Genomic DNA, 19,289 nt, shown 5'->3' on the forward strand with positions numbered 1-19,289 from the left:
GAAGGCACAGCTGTGAATTCCTGAAAGAGAAGGGATCCTACTTGAAAGGCTTGGAAGATTTGTGCATAGAAAGATTAAAAGTTATTATCTGCATTCTTGAAGGTTATGGGGGTATAATTTTTCATGTATGCCATACATTCATTTTTATCTATTTCTTTATTGCTGTCTTTTCCTCAGGATTGCAAAAAGCTGATCCACACATGGACTAAGTTTCATGTAGGCAAAGATGTGGGCAAGCAGATCTAATAATTTTGCAGAATTTCAGGAATACTACAGACAGTGAACTGCTTGCCCTAAATAAGCTTTGAGATTAAATAGGACCCAGGAGACACTGGCAAATAAAGATTGTTTGACAGGTTAAAAGCCTTGCTATAAGGAACTACATGCATGGATAGATGCTGTCTGGAGCACAGAAGGTGGCCTAGGCTTTATGTGAGCTTTAAGTAAGACAAATATGTATATCTTCTTTTGTCAACTTGACGTCTCTTTTGTTGCTATGCTTTGTTCCCTCTTCTAAAAGGACACAGCACTTTATTTAGAAGGAATCTTACTCTGCACTGTGTTCAAACTTGTCACATCTTCCAAAAACAATGAAGTTTTGCTGACAAGTAAAGTTAGTCTAAATTATTGCGCAGTCTCTGTGGATATATTGAGTAAACTCTTCCAGGGTAGGGGCTGAAAGTAGGACAGTATTTCACAAGGCCATGAGGAAGGTGCCAGGTTTATGGCCTGACTTTTGAAAGAAGAGCAGTCTGAAAGGTCTGTTTTTCACTAAGACTGAGCCATGCCAATTTGGACTATAAATAAGAGGGGCAATCCCACTGGCATGCCAGGATAAATACACTGGTACTAGTATAATGTTTATGCAGCTCCTAGTGGCAGGTTAGAATTATTCTGTGAGTCAAATAAAGCTTGTTAGTGGGATTAAAAAAAAAAAGCAAAAACTATAATGCTGCAAATGTATACATTACAAAGATGGAAAAGTATGCTTTTCTCTTAATGGTGTCCACACTAGAGTTAAACTTGTGGAAATTCTTGCTTTAAAATTAAATGGCATCCACCAAATGAATATCCTAGTCAGTGTGTACACTGTGCTTTGGTGACAAAATCAGCCAGGGTTTGTGCTAGGTCATGCCCAGTAAGAAAAACTGGTGGGATCTGAGCCTAAAGCAGTAGGCTCAGTAAACTGTGTGGTTTCTGGAACGAATAGAATACATGAAAGACATTCTTAATAAGGTCTTCTGAACAGTGGAAGAATGTTATTAGGAATAATAGAATGACAGTTAAAGCAAGGAAAGAAAATTGCAGATTGATGGAGGGAACTATTTTCCAGCTGTGAGACCTGATGCATCCTGTGGAGCAGCTTCCAGAAGAAGGTGATGAAGATGTCATCACCAGAGACACTTACAGACACAAATAGGCTGAAAAACACATTATATAATTGACTGAAAATACCATTAGTACGGCACCAGAATTGAGACGGGATAACTAAACTAAAGAAAAAATTACCATTTCTAACTTCTTTTCCTTGAAGATAGTGGTGTGACTTTGCTTATTGCTATTTTCCATGAAGCAAACTAAACACCTGTTTTCTAAACAGTTTAACATGTTTTACTTATTTTTTATGCAACTTGAATGACAGTCTCACTGACTGAGTTATTAACCTATATCACTGGCTTCCCCCTGCACACATGCAACTAGCTTCTGCTTTCCTTGACATGCACTAGAGAAGTTCCTAGTTGACATCCTCTCTTCCCCCAGTCCCTGCCAGCTGTAATGTCAGCAACCTGGGCAGATGGTCCTGATATGCTTTGTGTTGTGCTCTGCACTCGTAGAAGATGGTATGTCTCTTCCTCTCTTCTACTTCCTAACTTTCAAGCAGTCAGACTGTAGGGAAAACCTCTACTGAGACTGGGCTGAAAGAGCACAGGCGCAGTTGATGCACAAAGACATGGCTGTTAAGATCTGCTGGAACAGTAGAGGTGCCAATGCAGAACTCAGATGACCGGCATATATTTCTGCTGTTGCATTTTAACCACAAATGTAACAACAGACCATACCACACATTGTGGTACAGTGTAGTACATTCCTTACAGTGGAATGCTGTTAGCCAGGAAGCCAATTGCCTTTTGTCCAAAGGAGGCACAGTGATGGGCAGCCACAGCAGTCAGGACGTGGTGCTGTAGCTTCAGGCGTCGTCCAGGAGCCAAGGGATATGGCTTGGCCCCTTTTCTCCCTATCAGCTATCACTGTCTTCCCAGCCCATCTGGGAATGGGTAGCTGAAGCAAGGCTTGAGAATTAAAGGTAATGCTAAGGTATCAAAGTTAATAGCTATTCATAAAAATGTTTTTCCATGAAGCGTGGCATTAATGCTCAAATATTCTTGAGGGATGCTGATTTAGCATGTATGAGTGTTAAAGTAATTGAATTTACTAATTATTAGAACTTTGTAAAGAAAACAGTTTTCAATATATTTTCCCCCCAAAAGCTAATGTGTGGCACTTTCATACAATGCCAGCATGCAAGGAGGACAACAAAACCTTCCTATGGACCAAGGTGTTCAGAATAAAATTGAAGCTTGAATATCTGGAAATGCTTCCTGTTAGTGATATCTGTGTCACTTAGGAATTTCCTTTTAAGTGGAAAGGCTTATAGCCCCATTCTCTAGGATAAGGCTTTCTGCAGAAGTTGTATGTACAGAAAAATCCTAAGACTGTCACAGAAAATAGTTTACGTCCCCAGTTTCGTCAAGCATTTTCATGCACCAGCCTCTTCAGTTTCTAGCTGTTCTGGGTAATCCTCACACATATCACTTATGTGATGCCTGTATTATTTCCGTAAATAATAAACAGCAGCTCAAGACAATAAAGTGAAACTCAAGTTGAATTCTAAAATTATGTAACAATTCAGTGATGATTCTGGTTTATGGCATTAGTGCCTAATGCTTGATGCTGTATAAACAAAAAGACATATTTATCAGATTTGAAGTAGTTTGTGGTTGGGGTATTATTTAAATAGGATTACTTCTTTATTAGATAATCCACTGAAGTGAATTTCACCATATGCTAATATCTCTCGAGACACATTTTGAGCTTTCTGCAGATCCTGCATGTTTTAAATGGTCATAGAAAATTCTGAATTTTCATGAGCAAAATAGCTTTGGGAGGAGATCAGCATACTTAGTCATTTAGGAAACCAAGCATTGCCATTCAGGTACCTAAGCACAGGCATAGGAAATTAACTTTGCACAAGCAAACTTGGAGGATATTCAGATCATTTTTCAAACAGTCAAGCTTGCTGAGGTATTGTAAATATCAATATGAAATGGATTCACAGTTATGCATAATTACAGTACCCTACTTCTCTTGCTTCTAGATTAAAACTGAGCTGCTACTGTAATAAGTAACCATATAATTCAGAAAAAAGAGAATTAAATTTACATAAAGTATAATAAAATTGAATAAATTTTCACTTTAGAGAGACAACACAGCAATTTATTGGTAGTATAACTGTTAAAATTAAGTTTCTGAAAAAAACAGAGACATATCTGCTAAATGTGGAAAAGAAAATTACCAGAGGAGCTATTCTAACTCTTTCTTCTCATAATTTTTCCATGTCACACACACCAACAAATGTTACTTATGGAAGCATTTGAAACCCTATGTTTTCTTAACAAAGACTGCTCTTGAGAGCACTGAGCACACAATTTGATAAGAAAGGATTAAGATTAAATACATCCATATTTGTCCTACTTGGAGTGTAGTCCATTAATGACTACTTTATATGCAAAGCTTAAAAATTTTAGATATAGCTAAGCACTACTTCGAAGAGCAGCACTGCCATTTCAAAAATCAAGTCTCATTGGATGTGACTGAAGCCACAGCTCTAAAATGAACTTGAAAAGTTATTATTCCTCTGTACCAGTAGGAGAAATTAATGCTTTATTTCATGGTTGGCGCTCCCATGACACATCTGAAAGGGTTAGCATATGGGCAACTTGTTGACATTCTGTTGTTTCCTGAATCATATACATTCAAAATCTGTACATTATACATCTGGTGAAAAAGGCTAAGATAATTTTGTCTCTTTTTCAATAGTTTATAGTCCCTTATGCTCTGACACAGCTGTAGTGACATTGTAGTAACTATGAATGTTCCAGGATGTTAATTTTTCTCTAGACTTTTGCATTATTTAAAAGGAAATCTTACAAAAATAATCTACTTTCCCAGGAAAAGTACATTCTCTTGAGATATTTTTTCGTTACTTTTGTTAGAGTGAGCTAGCAAGACTAAATGATTGTGTAGCTAGCAGTTTGGGTACTCTCTGTGAATGTGAGACTGGGCTTCAAGTCCCTGCTCCAAACAGTGTTTCAGCTTTCTCACAGAAGGGAAGATCTTTAAAAAAAGGTCTGAGTTTAGAAGAGAGTCAGTTGCTGCAGGAATGATCCTAAAAGTTCTACCAAGACTCTTTGTAAGCCTTCCACAACTTCAGAGCTTCTATAAATCTCAGGCATCAGTGGATAAATGTTTATTTTTATCTGTAAAAGCCTCTAGCTGCAAGCATCGGAGATAATGAAGAATGCTGTAGCTTGGGATTTACCATCACTGGTATGATATTGTGCAAAGAAAATAGACGTTTAGATAATATTGAGCTTTATGCCATTTAAAGATAAAATTCAAGAGAAGTTTCAGATATAGGAAGTATAAGAACCTATTGCATTTTGTGCTGTACTGGCAGGATTCATAAAAATTTGATGTTTTTAGTGAAAAATGCTCTTCTTTATAAAGTTAAGGAACAACAAATTTCAGTGGATGGAATATTACAGATCTAGGAATGTGTGAAGTCACAACTGGGGCTCTGGTGCTTTTAATTTTTGAGGAATGTTTTTAGGGATGTTCTCTCAGTTGCAACCAATCCTCTTGACAATTTGTGGTGTTGCCAGTCTCTCTGTCTGTAGAGATATGTGATTCTCTATTTGTGTGAGGTGCATGCTGTCCCACATGGTGCAAACAGTGTAGTTGATCTTACTCCTGTACACTGAGACAGCTGGAGGTTAGCCAGCTGAAAATTTAATGTGCTTCTTTGAGGAGTCTTGGGACTCTGGTTGGAGATTCTTCACAGTGGGAAACATTTGAGAACACCTCAGATTTCACTTGTTTGGGTTGTGAAGTCTACTTGGGACCTACATGGTTAAGCCCTAAAATTATTTAAATTCAGTTTTTCTTTGGCCAAAGAATGGCTTGTTCTGTGGTAAGACATAAGTAAAGCCATCAAATAATGGAAAATTAAGAACTGAAAGATGGAAACTCTGTTCTCCTTCATAATACTTTCACATTTACTGTTGAAAAAATTTAGTACAGCTTTCAAGCTCCTAAATATTAGAAAATTCCTATGTTTGAAATTCCTCATGTACAAATTTGATGCCACATTATTCCCCTGCTCCCTCTAATGCAAGTTTTGCAGTAGAAAAGCAGGTACAAATGCTGACATAGAGCTGAGAACAAGTGAAGCATCTTCACATTTCCTCTCCATGTAGGACGGGCAGTCACAGAGTTGTTCAGGAGCTGTTCCCAGTGGGGTAGGAAGAAGCTTCCCCTTCTTATGAAATAGGATGTAGCTGTGCTTAGTCACCTCCTGGGGCCACCTGGTGCTGCACAGGATTTGGATGCATTTACTGGGTTCAGCAGTTATCGCATGCGCATGTGTGGCAGCAGCAGTGAAGGAAACATCCTCTAACCCCTTTTGAAGACTTGAAGGAGGGAGTGCCCTTAGCCTTTACCACATCTGTAAACAACATTCTTGTGTCAATAGCTTTCACAGCCCCCAAGAGAGACACGAGAATGGTTCAGTGTCATAAACTGCCTGAAACATTCAATGTCTAGACTTGACTGTTGAGGAAGTATCTTTAGGCCTTCCTTTTATTCCCACTTACATGCCCCCAGCTGATATCCTTCAAAGGATATTAAACTAAATACAGCAAATATCTAATGATTGCATATGGTCATTTTGCTGACACAGTACCAGGCACTTCAGATATGTATCTGTACACATTGTCTCATGTATAATCTTTCTGGGGTTACATTACTATTCTTTCTTACAGTCTTTAGAGCTGTTAGTCTTGGACAGATGCCCCACACCTGTATAGTAAGAGCAATGCAGAATGATATAAATGGGTCACAGCATGGTCGCTAACTCAAAGAATGAATCATTCAGTTAGAGGATAGAGATGCCATCAGGTTAAAAATAGGAAGGAAAGTGCAAAAAAAGCTGTTTATCTACCACACAAGCAAAGGGCAATAAACCTACAGTAATAGCTGTAAGCAGTAGGAGTACTTGCCTGTCCACTTGATTATTATCTTTGTAGTCTCTAATGGTATGGAGGGCTTTGAAAAGATGATTTGTAAGCTGCTTTTACTGGTGTTCGGGGCTGTTTCATGAGGACAAGTAAAAGGAGAAGACAAAAAGGTAATTTTGCTCTGCTGGTTAAGAATCCAAATAATCTGCAAGGTGTCAACTCTGAGATTATCACTTGTGTTCTGCCAAGAAGGAGTGACTTAACACAGTGTACATCTTTCACTATTGTGCATTTACAACTGTAAGAAACATGCAAAGTGTGAATTTGGTGGAAATGACCCCTGCCTCTTAACAGCATGAGAGGGTTAGTTTCCTGTAATCACTGAGATCTGCTGGCATAGCTGACACCTTTATATGACCTACTGACTAGCTGAAATTGTTTACTCTGAGCTGTCTGATTTTTTTAGCCAGAGGGAATTATGAGAGGAGAAAAAGCCAGTGGTCTATCAAAAGCAGCTGCACAAGTGGATGGCTGTAGCTAAGCTGGTAGGGAATGTGGCCACCTGTGGAGCAATCCGTGCTCCGAGTGGCAGGGTTTGCAGCTGTGTGTCCAGGTGAAGGCATTTCTGTGCTTTGGGGCCATGCAGTTTGGCCTGTGAGTTCCTTATGGACTGTGGCTTACTCCCTGCTGATGATATGCTACTATTAGGGGTGTAAACAGGTGAAATTTATATTTCTGAATCTAGCCTGTTTCTCTCTCTACTTTGTATGTGTAGCGTCTTAAAATATATTACAGTTTTTCCTGATACTCAGTTATTATATGTCCTGTTTGGAGGGAGAATGCTTCATATCCTTTTGCTTCTTTGCTTTTTCTGTGTTGGCTTGCTGAATTGAGTTTCATCTCCAAGTCTATCATTGCTGATAATACAAAACTCTGCTACAAATCCCCCTAGGCACTGCTGTCATAAGACATTTTTGCATTTTTAACACCCTCCCTGCTAACTACAGAGTGGATAAAGGCATCAAGAAATTTTAATTTGGTGATAAATTCTTGTGGCTGCTCATGCAACTTTGTTAGTATGTACAAACAGATTTTTTTCATTTGGGGCACCATGAATGGTGTCTGACATTTCAGGGCTCTCAGGACTTCCTTGTCTCTCTAGCTTCTTTAGGGTGACATATCTGCATCTGTCTGATCTTTATTTTGCTTTCCTGTCTCAGTTAAGCATCTCCGTAAGACTCAATAGCAACTCTTTGTACAGTTGGTCATGCTTGTTTTCCTTTGCTGCTTGGAGTCCTTCATACCTATTTCTAGTTATGTTGCAGTCTGATTTTACTGTTAAAAGGGCATTGGAAGAAAATTCTTTCCGGTTCTGAGAACAGCTTACCAGTCCACCAATGGTTCATTGTTCTTTCCCAATAATAATAGGGTATATTTTGCATTTATGGGGTTTCAGAAGTTTATGAAGAAACTTTTTGGGCCCTTTGTTTTGCTATGAGAATCTGTGAACTGATTAAGAAATGTAATGCAATTTCATGCCTACAGTACGCAACCCATATAAGCTTTCAGTTATAAAAGGCTTAAATTAAAATACTAGCTTACTCACCTGTGCAGTCTTAGTTACTTTCACATCTGCCAGTTATTATGTAGAAAACATTTTTGCTCAAGCTCCCTAGTAAGTATTTGAATGTGCAGTCCCCTCCCCTCACTGGTGTTGTTAACCAGAAAGGTTTGCAGACTTGTCCTGTGTTCTGAACTCAGAGTAACCACAGGTACTCCTAGTCCAGTGCAATATTGGGAAAATCTTCTTCCAGCATGAGAGTGGAGATGATTTACTGATTTGGTCCATGACAAAGATTTAGTGGAAAAGGTCTAGTTGTAAAAATTCTTCTTTCCTTTTTTTCCTCTCCCTCAATCTGATGACAATAATTTGTATGTAAGAAGTCTGACTTGGAGAGGACTGTTTTGTTCTGTAAATTGATAGATTTTTCCTAGGTAGAGCATACAGTCAAATAGGCCCCAGAAGTTATTGCTATCCATCAGTAATAAAGAAATTGTATGATGTTTCCTGCCCACTTTTTAATAGAAAAATGTGTGTCTCACACTATCTGCCGTTCTGTTCAGCAACTGCAACTAAATAGTAATGGATGGGACATATAAGCCACGTGTTCCGTTTCTTTGTCTTGAGCCTTGAGTTCAAGCTCAGTGGTGCTTCTTCTGGGAAAGAATAAAAGATAAATGCTACTTCTTTCAGATGCTTTAGTTCAGTCTTACTGTATTTTTTTTTCTTTAATGAGGGGGTGTATATTCTACATATGCAATAATATTAGCTTATCGACTTACCTCAAATGGAAGTATAAGGCTTTACATATCTTTTTCTTAAATTATGTACCTAGATCCATGTTAATATTTTTTCCATGCTTCTCTATTTCCTATAGCTGGCAGCTTTATTTTCTTGGCATTTGTACTAGTGTGTAGTATAAGCAAGCCTGTTACTCTTCTGCTTGTAACATTGTAGTCCTAAAACAATTGCAGTTCATTTTACTGTAGAAAACACAATTATAATGGCTGTTGTGTTATTTTACCAATACATGTTCTTCACTAGTTGCTGTATTTTTATCAAGGTTCATGGCTATAAATAATTATTTTGCCTTTTCCTTTTTTCCCTTTTTAATTAATTTAAGTTTTTTGGTTTTGCAACTGCCTAACAGCAGCAGACTTCATTACAGAAGTTCTGGTTCTAAAGGATAACCAACTCTTTCAGTCACTTCTTTGAGACCTGATTTTAAATTAAATTATGCTGACCAAATCCTTATCTCACTGGTATAAAAATGGACTGCTGTCTTTGATGCAAGTTTCTAAAGGAGTTTTGAGACCTCGCCAGATGTAAAGAGTGTAATCAGCAAAGAAGGATTATACTGTCAAGAATGTCAGCTGAAAAGATGGTCCTCCAGAAAAAGTTTATATGGTTCTGTTTGATCTGAGGATGCTATAACAGATTACTATTTAAGCATGTATTCATGCACATACTATAAATGCATCAGTCATTTGCAATCTGAAGAAAAATATGCAAACAGAAAGATTTGTGACACTTCAAAGTCTTTGAGTACTCAGTTAAAGGGAGAAGCTTTATTTCTTCTGATTCCTTTCTTTTTATTGAAATAATAAAATGCATATACTATTTCTTCTCTTTCATTCACATTTCTTTCCTGCACTCATAGCTTGTCCTTTCCAAAGCTACAATATAGTTGATTTTTTTCCTTACCATCGTTCTGCTCTTAAGAGGGATGTAGAGGACTACCTTTCTGTCTAATGCTGCCTCTAACTGGTGACTCATCTGCTCATCCCACCATCAGTGGTCTTTTATGCACTGAAGTTGATCAGTAGGTATTCCACACAGCTTCCTATTTAGACATAGACAGGCACAATGCTGTTCTTGAGGCACAAATGTGCCTGGCCTGTTTGGCAACAGCTTTCTGATGTTTTCCCCAATCAGTCGTTACAAAGGAAAAGGAATCACCCACTGACAGATCCTAAAGGAAAAGGAGTGCATCTTCCCAGCCAGAATATTCAAAAGCCTCTGGAAGCCTTTTACTCCTGAACAGGGACTGTGCCTCTGTCATTCAAGTCTTTGACACACGAAGCTTCTAAACGTGAAAAAAGGACAATTTCTATCAGTATGTTAAACTTGAAAAAGCCTTTGTATATCAGGCCTCCAATTTGAGTTCTAGCACATCCTTTTCAGCTCTCCTATTCAGAGCCTTTGTCATCAAGTCTAAACATGACATTGAGCATTGAATTAGCATTTAGAAATACCCATCCTCATCTGGCTCACTCTTGTGATCTGCTCTGCTAGTTCATACAGTATCTGGATTTTAAAAAATGTTGTTTTAAGCATTATATTTAACAGTAACTGAAGGTGTTGCTTGTTTCTGTTTAGATGAGAGTCCTTATACAAAATCTGCAAACCAGGCAAAGGCACCTGATGGAGCACTGTCTGTGAGGAGACAGAGTATTCCAGGTAAGACTTGCTTCGCTTTTTGTAACACCTAACTTGTTTTTGAACAGCAAGGTAATACTAATCAAAATTCAACTAGTTATAAAAAGCAAATGTATTAAAGTTGCTATCAAGCAGCTTTATAAGGAGAGTTCCAAGAGAGCTGTAAGAAGTTTCCACAGTTAGGTTGCCTCAAGCTTTTGCTGTGAAGAACCTCTGTATCTCTGTCTTTCACAGCAGATTTGAGATACTGAACACAACCACCTCTTCATCAGAGGCTCATATATTTTCAGGCCCTCTGAAATATGTTCTTTGATAACAGACGGAGATTGGCTCATATTTTCCACTACTCATCAGGCAGGCTCAGAAGTCCAACAGAGAAACACTCTGCCGGAGTTCTTGTCTTCATGTCATTTTCTGCCACATGCAGAATCACTTGTCCATCCTTGTCTTTTGTCTCATTGCATCTCACAAAGCTGGACCATTAGATCAATAGTTAGTTAAAATAAGTGATCTTTCAACCTGTGTCTCTTTTAATGACTTCAGAGAAGTCTGATACACGTACAAGTTTGACATACATATTATGCAGCAATCTAAAGGGATTTTCACCTCAAGTAATATTTTGGAGACCTTTTAATGGAAACAAATGAACACTGACAAAGGTTGCACTCTGGTAGAATTACTGAGGTTGCCGTTCTCACCTCAAGCACAGTAACCTCTGACTCAAAGGGAGTTTGCATTGCAATAGAAATCAGAAGCTGTGAGGTCATGTCACCCACCTTCTAATGGTTAATAGTGCCTGTGCTAAGTGGCTTTATTATTGAACAAAGACGCACAACCCACAGAGTCTGTGGGTGGGGGATGGAGCTCAGACCTTTGCCACTGCTAGGCTCAGATTTCATCCCAACAGCTTTGGTGAATAGCCAAAGCACATTTTGTGGATGCTTCATGTGCACGTTTCTATGCATGAGAGAGAGCGAGCTGCTCTCTCTCTTAGTATTGTTTATAATGAACATTCATGTTCATTCTTGAAAATATCGTAGTGATTTAAAAATTGTTATTTTTATGGTAGAATCATGAAGATCATAACCATTGTGAAAAGACAAAGTACAGCATCCAGTGTGCAGTTAATCTTCTAAGAAAAATTTTAATTATACAAACATCAACTAGGTCTTTTTTATCCAAGTCAATACAAATCGATATTCATTGTTCTTCAGAGTGAAGGAAAACCTCTATAGGGTACTTTTCAGGTAATGCTGTAGCTCATAGGTCAAAAATATTTATGGCCTTGAAAGTATTCAACCTTTTGATTTTTTTTTGCTGTGATCTTCGTAGTTATCATTTATAGTGTTGTTACTGTATTTATAAAACACTTAAGCTAAGGTCTGAGAACAGACTGAAGTTTGTGGTTTCACTTGACATTTTGAGAACTGATGATTTTCATTTGCGTTCTTTAAAGAGAAAGTTGGATAAAAATGTACTAGTACAATTTTTTTTCTGAGCATCTAATAGGATTAGGAATTTCAAGTGTTGAGTAATAGTCATCATGACTAATTACCATTTATTTTGATTTTTTTTTACAATTTTGATGCACATTCTGGATTTTTTGAGAGCATTGCAGATAAATTTTTACTGTGTGTTCTGCATAAGTCACAGTTTATTCGGAGAGATAATACAAGTATTCGGTGAGATGTGCTTTGTTGTATTTCAGGTGTTCTGAAAACAGCTGATCTAAGCTTATATATATTCTTCATCTTTTAATATAGTGATGGCATTTATCTGAATGCCTTGTTCCATTTCCAGACCTTAGGAGCCTCAAAGGATAAATAAGATTGAGCTGGTTGGATATTTTAAAAAATCATAATTAAAATTCTTCATGCCCTAGCAAATTCACATTGTAGCATAATGGATGTTATGGGTTTATATACATAAAAGGCTTTGCAAAACTAAGCATTATTTTGAGAATTAACTTGAACATTTAGGAGTTGACTGAAGTTTCTGAAAATGATCTATAAACATTTATATCACTTGACACAATGTTTTGTACCTTGTAAATAGCTTCTGTTCTCGCTTGTTTGTGAGCATTTAATTCACATTATGAATTAGCATCCCAGCTAGCCAGCTTCGTTTGGCAATAGGAGGTTCACTATTAAGTAGTAACGTTAATTAGTACAAGACCAGAAGCAGAACAGCTGCTTTTGCTCGGGAGCAGGATCACCCTTCTGACAGTATGTAGGTCAGCTCCAAATAGCTTTTGAATTGGAAGGTGTTGTGCAGTGAACCCAGTAAATTCTGCTGGACCTGGTTGGGAACATGTCAGTTGGAGTTACTGTCAGTAATCCTCACATGGAGATCTTATCCTATATGGGAAGCATTCATTTCTATCCCCCCCAGATGGTATACCTGATAAGACATCACATTTCTGAACTGCTAGTTTTTCAAGCTTCAAGCATGGGAGTACCTTTGACAGTACAGCTGTCTATTCCACTTGATGCTCTGTCATTCCTAAGACATGGAACAGCAGATGTTCTATTCCCAAGGAATGCTCTGCCTATTGAATTAGCCAAGAGAAAACTTCTGGGTTTTAACAAGATAATTGATTGTATACAGAGTTTTGCACAGGTTTGAACAGTCTGTGAAAAAAAATACACAGGATGTGAGATGTAAATCTTCCAGCTTGGTAATGGGATTGCGGCATCTCGCCATGTCTGGTGAAAGTCCCTTCTCATGACATTTGAATTCACTTTAAAGGATTTCACTGCTCCATCCTCTTGGCAACTATCAAAAAGGCAAGTTTTTGTTGCTGTGAGGCCTCAAACTACTATACCAGCTGCAAACCTCTAGAGGTGGGTTTTATCCTTCCATGTGAAACTGTATTGAAAGAGCAGTATTGATGAGCACTGACTGAGTGCACAGAGAAGTAGTGTAATTCTGTAGAGGTTACATGGAGCTCAGGCTTGGTTTATTTTACAGGAAAAAATGTTGAAATTATTATTATAATTAAAGTCAGATGAGCACATACTGTGAGATCAGTGCACTGAGTTTAATTTCTTTCATCCCCAGAAGGAAGGAATGGATTAAGCATCTCCCTGGAGCAGAGTCTGCTTATTTGAGATGCAGAATGCATTATTCATGTAATGAAACTACATGTCATATTTTCCGTGTCTTCACATGGTGCAAAATCAACAAGCAACGGACCCTTTCAAAGGGATTTACAGAATTGCTGAAATAATAGTTAATTCAAATTATATGCATTAATATAATGCAGTTTGAAACATGGACTTTATTTTGCATATGTGTAGGTGTTTAGTTGCAGTTATATATACATGATTGTTTTAAATGTTACTTAGCTTCACAGTCAGAATTTCTTAACTTAAAAGTAAGGCTTGAGGTAATGCTAGTATGAGAAGCAGCTTGCAGTCAGAAACAAACAGACTTTCCCCTCTAAATATTTAAATTTAGACTGTCAAGCAGAATATAATGAACCCTTATTGCTACCCTGTCCTTATGGAAGCCAAGGGAGTGAGTATTTTGTGCTCCACTGAAAAAACTGTCAGGACTAGTGTTAAGGCACATCAGTGAAAACAATGTGTTTCAGAAGTTGTGGGTTAGACCCTTCCCTCACAATCATAGATGCAGTTAAAAACAACTGTAATTTAAAATAAGGGTATTTGATAGGCAGCCTCTTGAATCCCCAGGTTTAGATGGACATAGCTCCCTTGAGTTCTGGACTGAGGTTTCCTGATTTGCCGTGAGTCCAGGCAATGCCCAGCTCAAGGGCAAGTGTTAGGTCCGTAGCAGGTGAGCCAAAGGTGTAATTCCTGGGATTGCTTATTCCTGCAGGAGCTTTAAAAAGGACATCAACTCTTCCTGTGGCACTGATACAATGTCAAGAGCTGATGGCACTGTTCAAGAGGCACTTTGAAGTCAAGGAGACCTTAACATTTACTTCAATATAAGCGTGTTCCTGTGCCGTCCTGAATATGGGCAGGCTGAATAGCTGTTCCCATGATTTCCAAACTAAAATCCAATGCCCCCTTATCTGTTTAAACAACATGGGTAAATCAGTCAACAGTAATGATGTGCAAACTGTTCACTTTATACATCTGTTTCTTTGTTTGCAATTCACATACTGAAAACTGGGGGCATGGAGGGAAATGCAGTGACCTGAGACAAGAATAAAAATTATTGCTTTGTGAAGTGAGAATAAGACACCATAAATTTAAGACCGATTAAAATATTTCATAGAATCTGAAACAAAAGTTTTGTTTTGCTTTTACTCCATATTTTTTATTGAGTCTTAAAACTTACCATTACTAAAAAAAAAAATAGTAAAAAAACACCACAGTTTTTTTGAGGTGAAATGTTTCAGCTTCTCAGTGCTTCATTTTTATTTGTGTCTTTGGGAAAAGTGAATCTGTGCTCAATCTAGTTGGCATTAAATTTAAAAAAAAATTAAATCCATACTTCTTCCTTCTTCTGTCTACTGAGAGACATGTGCACTGTCTCAAACTTCTGACTATGTAAAGTCTTGTTGCCTGAAGTAGTCAAGGACTCAGAAGAAATGTAGTGTGAACTATACACTGGGAGAGCAATTTGAAGCATCTGTGAATTCAGAGATTTTGTTTAGCTTAGGACAATTGCAGTTGTGAGCTGTCTCTTTCCTAAGTAAATTCTTGTTCAAGAAACGGACACCAAATAACAAAGAGTAGTGGAAATATTCCCTAAAAGAGAGGCGTCTTCCTGTTGTTTGGGACAGAAGAATAACATAGCTGCCTGCCTTCTGCCCTGCTCAACACACCTAGCAGAAGGCTCTTGAAGTCTTGTCCTCACCATGTTGTCCAAGCCACTGTTGTTTCGCCTCCCATGGAACCCTTGTGCTCCAGCTCTGTCTGCCTCTGGGACCCACAGGAGCCTTCCCAAGTGTCATTCCAGCCACCTTCTAGTCCACAGTGATAACGGATCTGCTGAACAGGCAAAGTATCTGCATTTATGGTGAGAGTGCATGCCAACCTTTGCAAAGACAAGCAGGAAAAGACCAAACTAGATGTGATAAATCATTCTTTTGAGGTCTTCTCCACCAACAGGAGCCTCTTTTTCTCTCTAACCAGTTTTTTATTTGTCATCTGCAAGTTTTGTACCCAGCTGCAGGGAGGTACTAACAGGTCAGTTATTAAAATAGGTCACTGTGCTCTGAAGGAAAATTGTCACGACTTTAAAGTCTGAAATTAAAGCAACTAGATTTTTCAATTCCTTTGTACATGTGTAAATACTGCACTTTCTTTCCACACTACCTGATTCTTTGAAGCATGCTGTAATACAGGTTTTGTATTTCAGCACAGTGTTTGATCTCAAAAACAAGGGTAGCCATCAAACTGGAGAGAAAATAGAGTGAATGTACAGCCCTGAGCACATCCTCTGCATTGGCTCAAGATCTGGAATTGCTGTTAGTAGATGTTTTGCAGCTTTGTTTGGGGGGAGCTTGGTAACAGGATTTTAATGCAAAAATGAAATGTTAAACAAACATAATTTTAGGGTAGGCTGAATTTTGAACTGCTTAGCTAGAAGGGAGCACATGCAAATCAAAGAAGCTTAAAATGCCTTGAAAAGATAATATTTACAGAGCTGATACTAAAAAAGTAATTGCTGTATGATGTAGTGTCATCAGTAATTGCTTAGGACACAAAATATTCCTAAGAGAAGCTATGAAATACTAAATTATTGTAATAAAACAAATAATTAACATCCTGGGAATTTTCAGGCTCTGAAATATTTAAATACACAATGTAAATGTCATTAGAAGGCAGTAAGGCAGTTTTCATCTGGTCTTTGGCTCTGAACACATAGAGGAGCTGTTTACAAAAATACAGAGATATTCCTTTTTTTCCCTTCCCTGGCCCACAGCAGCAAGTGCTCATATTCTCTCTCAAGCTGCATCAAATCTGGCTTTCCTGAGGGGTTTGTCTACTGCCCACAGCTGATGAACTCAAATGTAGGTCAGGTGGAAGCTGAAGAATTTTCAAGACCCTTCTTCTTTCTTCACTATGATTCCTGGGCTTTTGTAACATCTGGAAACGTCTGTTTAAATAAAAGTACTATCAGAAAATTACTATCAGGAAGCAAGCATAGGTTTTGAAGAAATATGAAAGTAATTGAATTTTTATATATCTCCATATGTGTGTATATATATAAAAATACAAAAATTCCAGAATCCAATCTAAATTAAAGCCAGAACATGTGATCCAGTTACGATGTCATTGAATTGCCAATATAGAATTGCATTAGCTGAATTTAGAATCCTGTGTGCTGTGCCTCGATTTAAACGAGGAAAAGTTCTGTACTGCATATTGTAATAGTAGAATAGATGGAGCGCGTTAATTTTCTGTTGCAAGATAATCTCAGAAAAAAAATGAGAAATCTGGAAAGTAAGATGGAGAGATAAAAGGGTTTCTAAAAAAAAAAAGTCCACATTGATTGAAAAAAAATTAGACTTCTGAAGTGATCCTGGGATCTAAGTTCCATTAAGTGACACTGCTCAGGAGGGAAGATGCCTCCCAGGTTATTCCTGTAGCTCTGCTCTTAACATCTGAGCTAGGTTCCTGGTGACTGACAGACGTGGCAGACGGACGATGCATCCCTGTGGGTGCGTGTTTGCCTATGTGCAAACACAGCTCCAGAGCCAGTTTTGTTTTTCTTGGTGATTAATATGGCATTGGCAGGACAGTGAGTGTTCAAAAGCAGCTGTTCTCATGCCACAGTTAACTTGGTCGAATTCCTTCAGGCTCTTCTGCTGAATAAAACTGCAGAAGATTTAAACAATCCCATTATTTTTTGGCAGTGCTCCTAACATCAGCAGGCCCCCTTGCATTATTTGCCACAGTGGAGCCACCTTCTCAAGCAATGTTGCCTGACTTGTGCAGTCCTCAGTCACTTTTTCCATCCTTGTCAAAAGAAACATGCTTTGCCTTTAACTTCAGCTTCCCTCAGATTTCAGAAGCACTCTGATGTCACAGATGCAGCACTGTGTTACCTAATCCTTCATCCCCCATCAAAATGTGAAATAGACTTCATTGACTTACTGGTTTTGCAGAGTAAGAGCATGATTTGCCTGAGAAAACCTGCAAAATCATCCTCAACCTTTTTCATAGTTCTCATGGTGAGAAAAAAAATTCATCACAGAAGACTTGAAAATAAAACGTGTATTAGTAAAAGCTGGGTTAGGAAATTCAAGTATGTGTCTGCAAAAGCACTTCTTTCCCTCAATTTGCATTTTTCTCATAGACACTTTCACTATGTACTTTTAAAAATCAGCACAAAATGCCACTGAAGAGATTTTAAGCATTTAGCTGTAACCTCTGCAGTCACAGTTATTATGGTTACGATCTTGGGTGATTTCTGAGCAGAAGCAAGTGTTCTGACCTGTGAAATGCAGATCACAGGCTAGTAAGCTTTTCTGCACTTGAGGTGTTTATTATATCTGCAAAGTCATTTGCTGATTTTCATGTTTGATGAGAGGCTACAGTTGCTGTATCATTTACAGGCTTCCCTGTGTGTTTGTTTAACCTGCTGGAGGTTTACCAAATGGTCTGTGAAGCAGCTGCAGAGCTATATGTCTTTTCCTTCCCACTGACATTGAAAATGTCTGAATTTGCTTTCTCATGTTCATTACTGAAGATTTCTTTCTTGTCCTTCCTCCTTTTCATCAAAATAACTTTGTTGGAAGGACTTCATATGTCATTCATGTTTCATACACAGATAAACATGAAAGAAATTTGTGTCTTGTAGGAAATTAACAAAGGTCACTGAGTTCTTACCCAGTTGAGATTGCTGATTATTTATACATATTCTTTACGTGTCTGCTACATGCTGGTGTTTCTCAGTACTGAAAAGGATTAGAATAGAGAGCAATCTCATTTGACTCCTTTTACTATGAAGGAGGAAATGTGTTAAGGGCAATACTATACACAAGGAACATGCACTTTTTCAAATACCCAGCTGATTCAAGGTCTGAAAATATAACTGACTTGAAATTATTTTCACTGTTCACACAGCCAGGAACAGGTTTTGTTGCTGATGGTACCAAACTCCTTCATTTATGTGTATTTGGATTTAATTGCATATAGTTTTGCCTACCTTTAGTCTTTCAAAGTAAAATGTATTAATTTATTGCAGCTGCATTTTTTTTTCCAGAAAAATCAGTTTAGCTATATGTAGTATAGGATGATATACCATATAGCATCTATAACATCATTAAAAAAACTGTCTCAGCAGTTTAGCTGTTGCATACACATTTTGGGGCAGGGATCGGCAGTTCTGAGCAAATTGTTGTATACTCAGCAAATGTGCTTGCAGTGTGTTACACGTGCATGTACTCCTCTGGTCATTTGCTAGTTTGAAGCACGAGTCCCTAGCGCCTGCCTTCAGTCACGGTGATAGCACAGGATTTTTCAGTGGAGCCTGGAACCTGAAGATAGGCTGGGAAGCATCAGTGCATCTCCTGAGGTTGGGGGTCCCATCTTCCAGGACAATTGTTTTCCTCTACAATTCTGGCGTGCTCTCTAAGCTCCACAAAGGGAAGTTACCCTTGTGATGGTTGGTTTTGTTCGTTTTTATCAAAGCATTGGTGATGTCTTTGAAAAATTTATTCTCCTTTAAAGGTTTCAGTTAGAAGAGGTAGCATGGTGTAGTGGACATGTGAGGAGAGGGAAACAAGGAAAAAAAGAAAGACGGTCAAGACTAGGCTTGAAATAGGAGCATGAAGACAGTCTCTGAAAGAGACACTGGACTATCTGGGTGAGCTTGGAAAGAGGGAGGAAAACCGTATGCTGCTAAACAGTCATGGAAGGAGGTGCCAAGCAGAGGGAGATTTGTAACCTGGGGATTGTGCAACTGGCTGAACATAAAACTTGCCAATCCAAACAGTTACTGCTGTCTACAAGTTGTAAAACTTTGTGGAATCGGACTGACTGTCCCTTGTGGAATACAGCAACCTATTA

The 19,289-nt window shown here is 38.2% G+C and overlaps 1 protein-coding gene across 2 annotated transcripts in view; it reads left to right on the top strand.

The window, feature by feature from the left end:
* The window catches only part of GRIP1 (glutamate receptor interacting protein 1), a 308,983-nt gene that overhangs the window by 196,787 nt on the left and 92,907 nt on the right, over nt 1-19,289 (top strand). For both annotated transcript variants that reach the window (XM_053978037.1, XM_053978036.1), the window contains exon 2: nt 10,237-10,317. In XM_053978037.1, the coding sequence (XP_053834012.1) occupies nt 10,237-10,317 (81 nt within the window). The remainder of the gene's footprint in view (nt 1-10,236; nt 10,318-19,289) is intronic.

This window comes from Vidua macroura, chromosome 5 (assembly GCF_024509145.1).
Source record: "Vidua macroura isolate BioBank_ID:100142 chromosome 5, ASM2450914v1, whole genome shotgun sequence".
In the NCBI taxonomy this organism is placed as follows: Eukaryota; Metazoa; Chordata; class Aves; order Passeriformes; family Viduidae; genus Vidua; species Vidua macroura.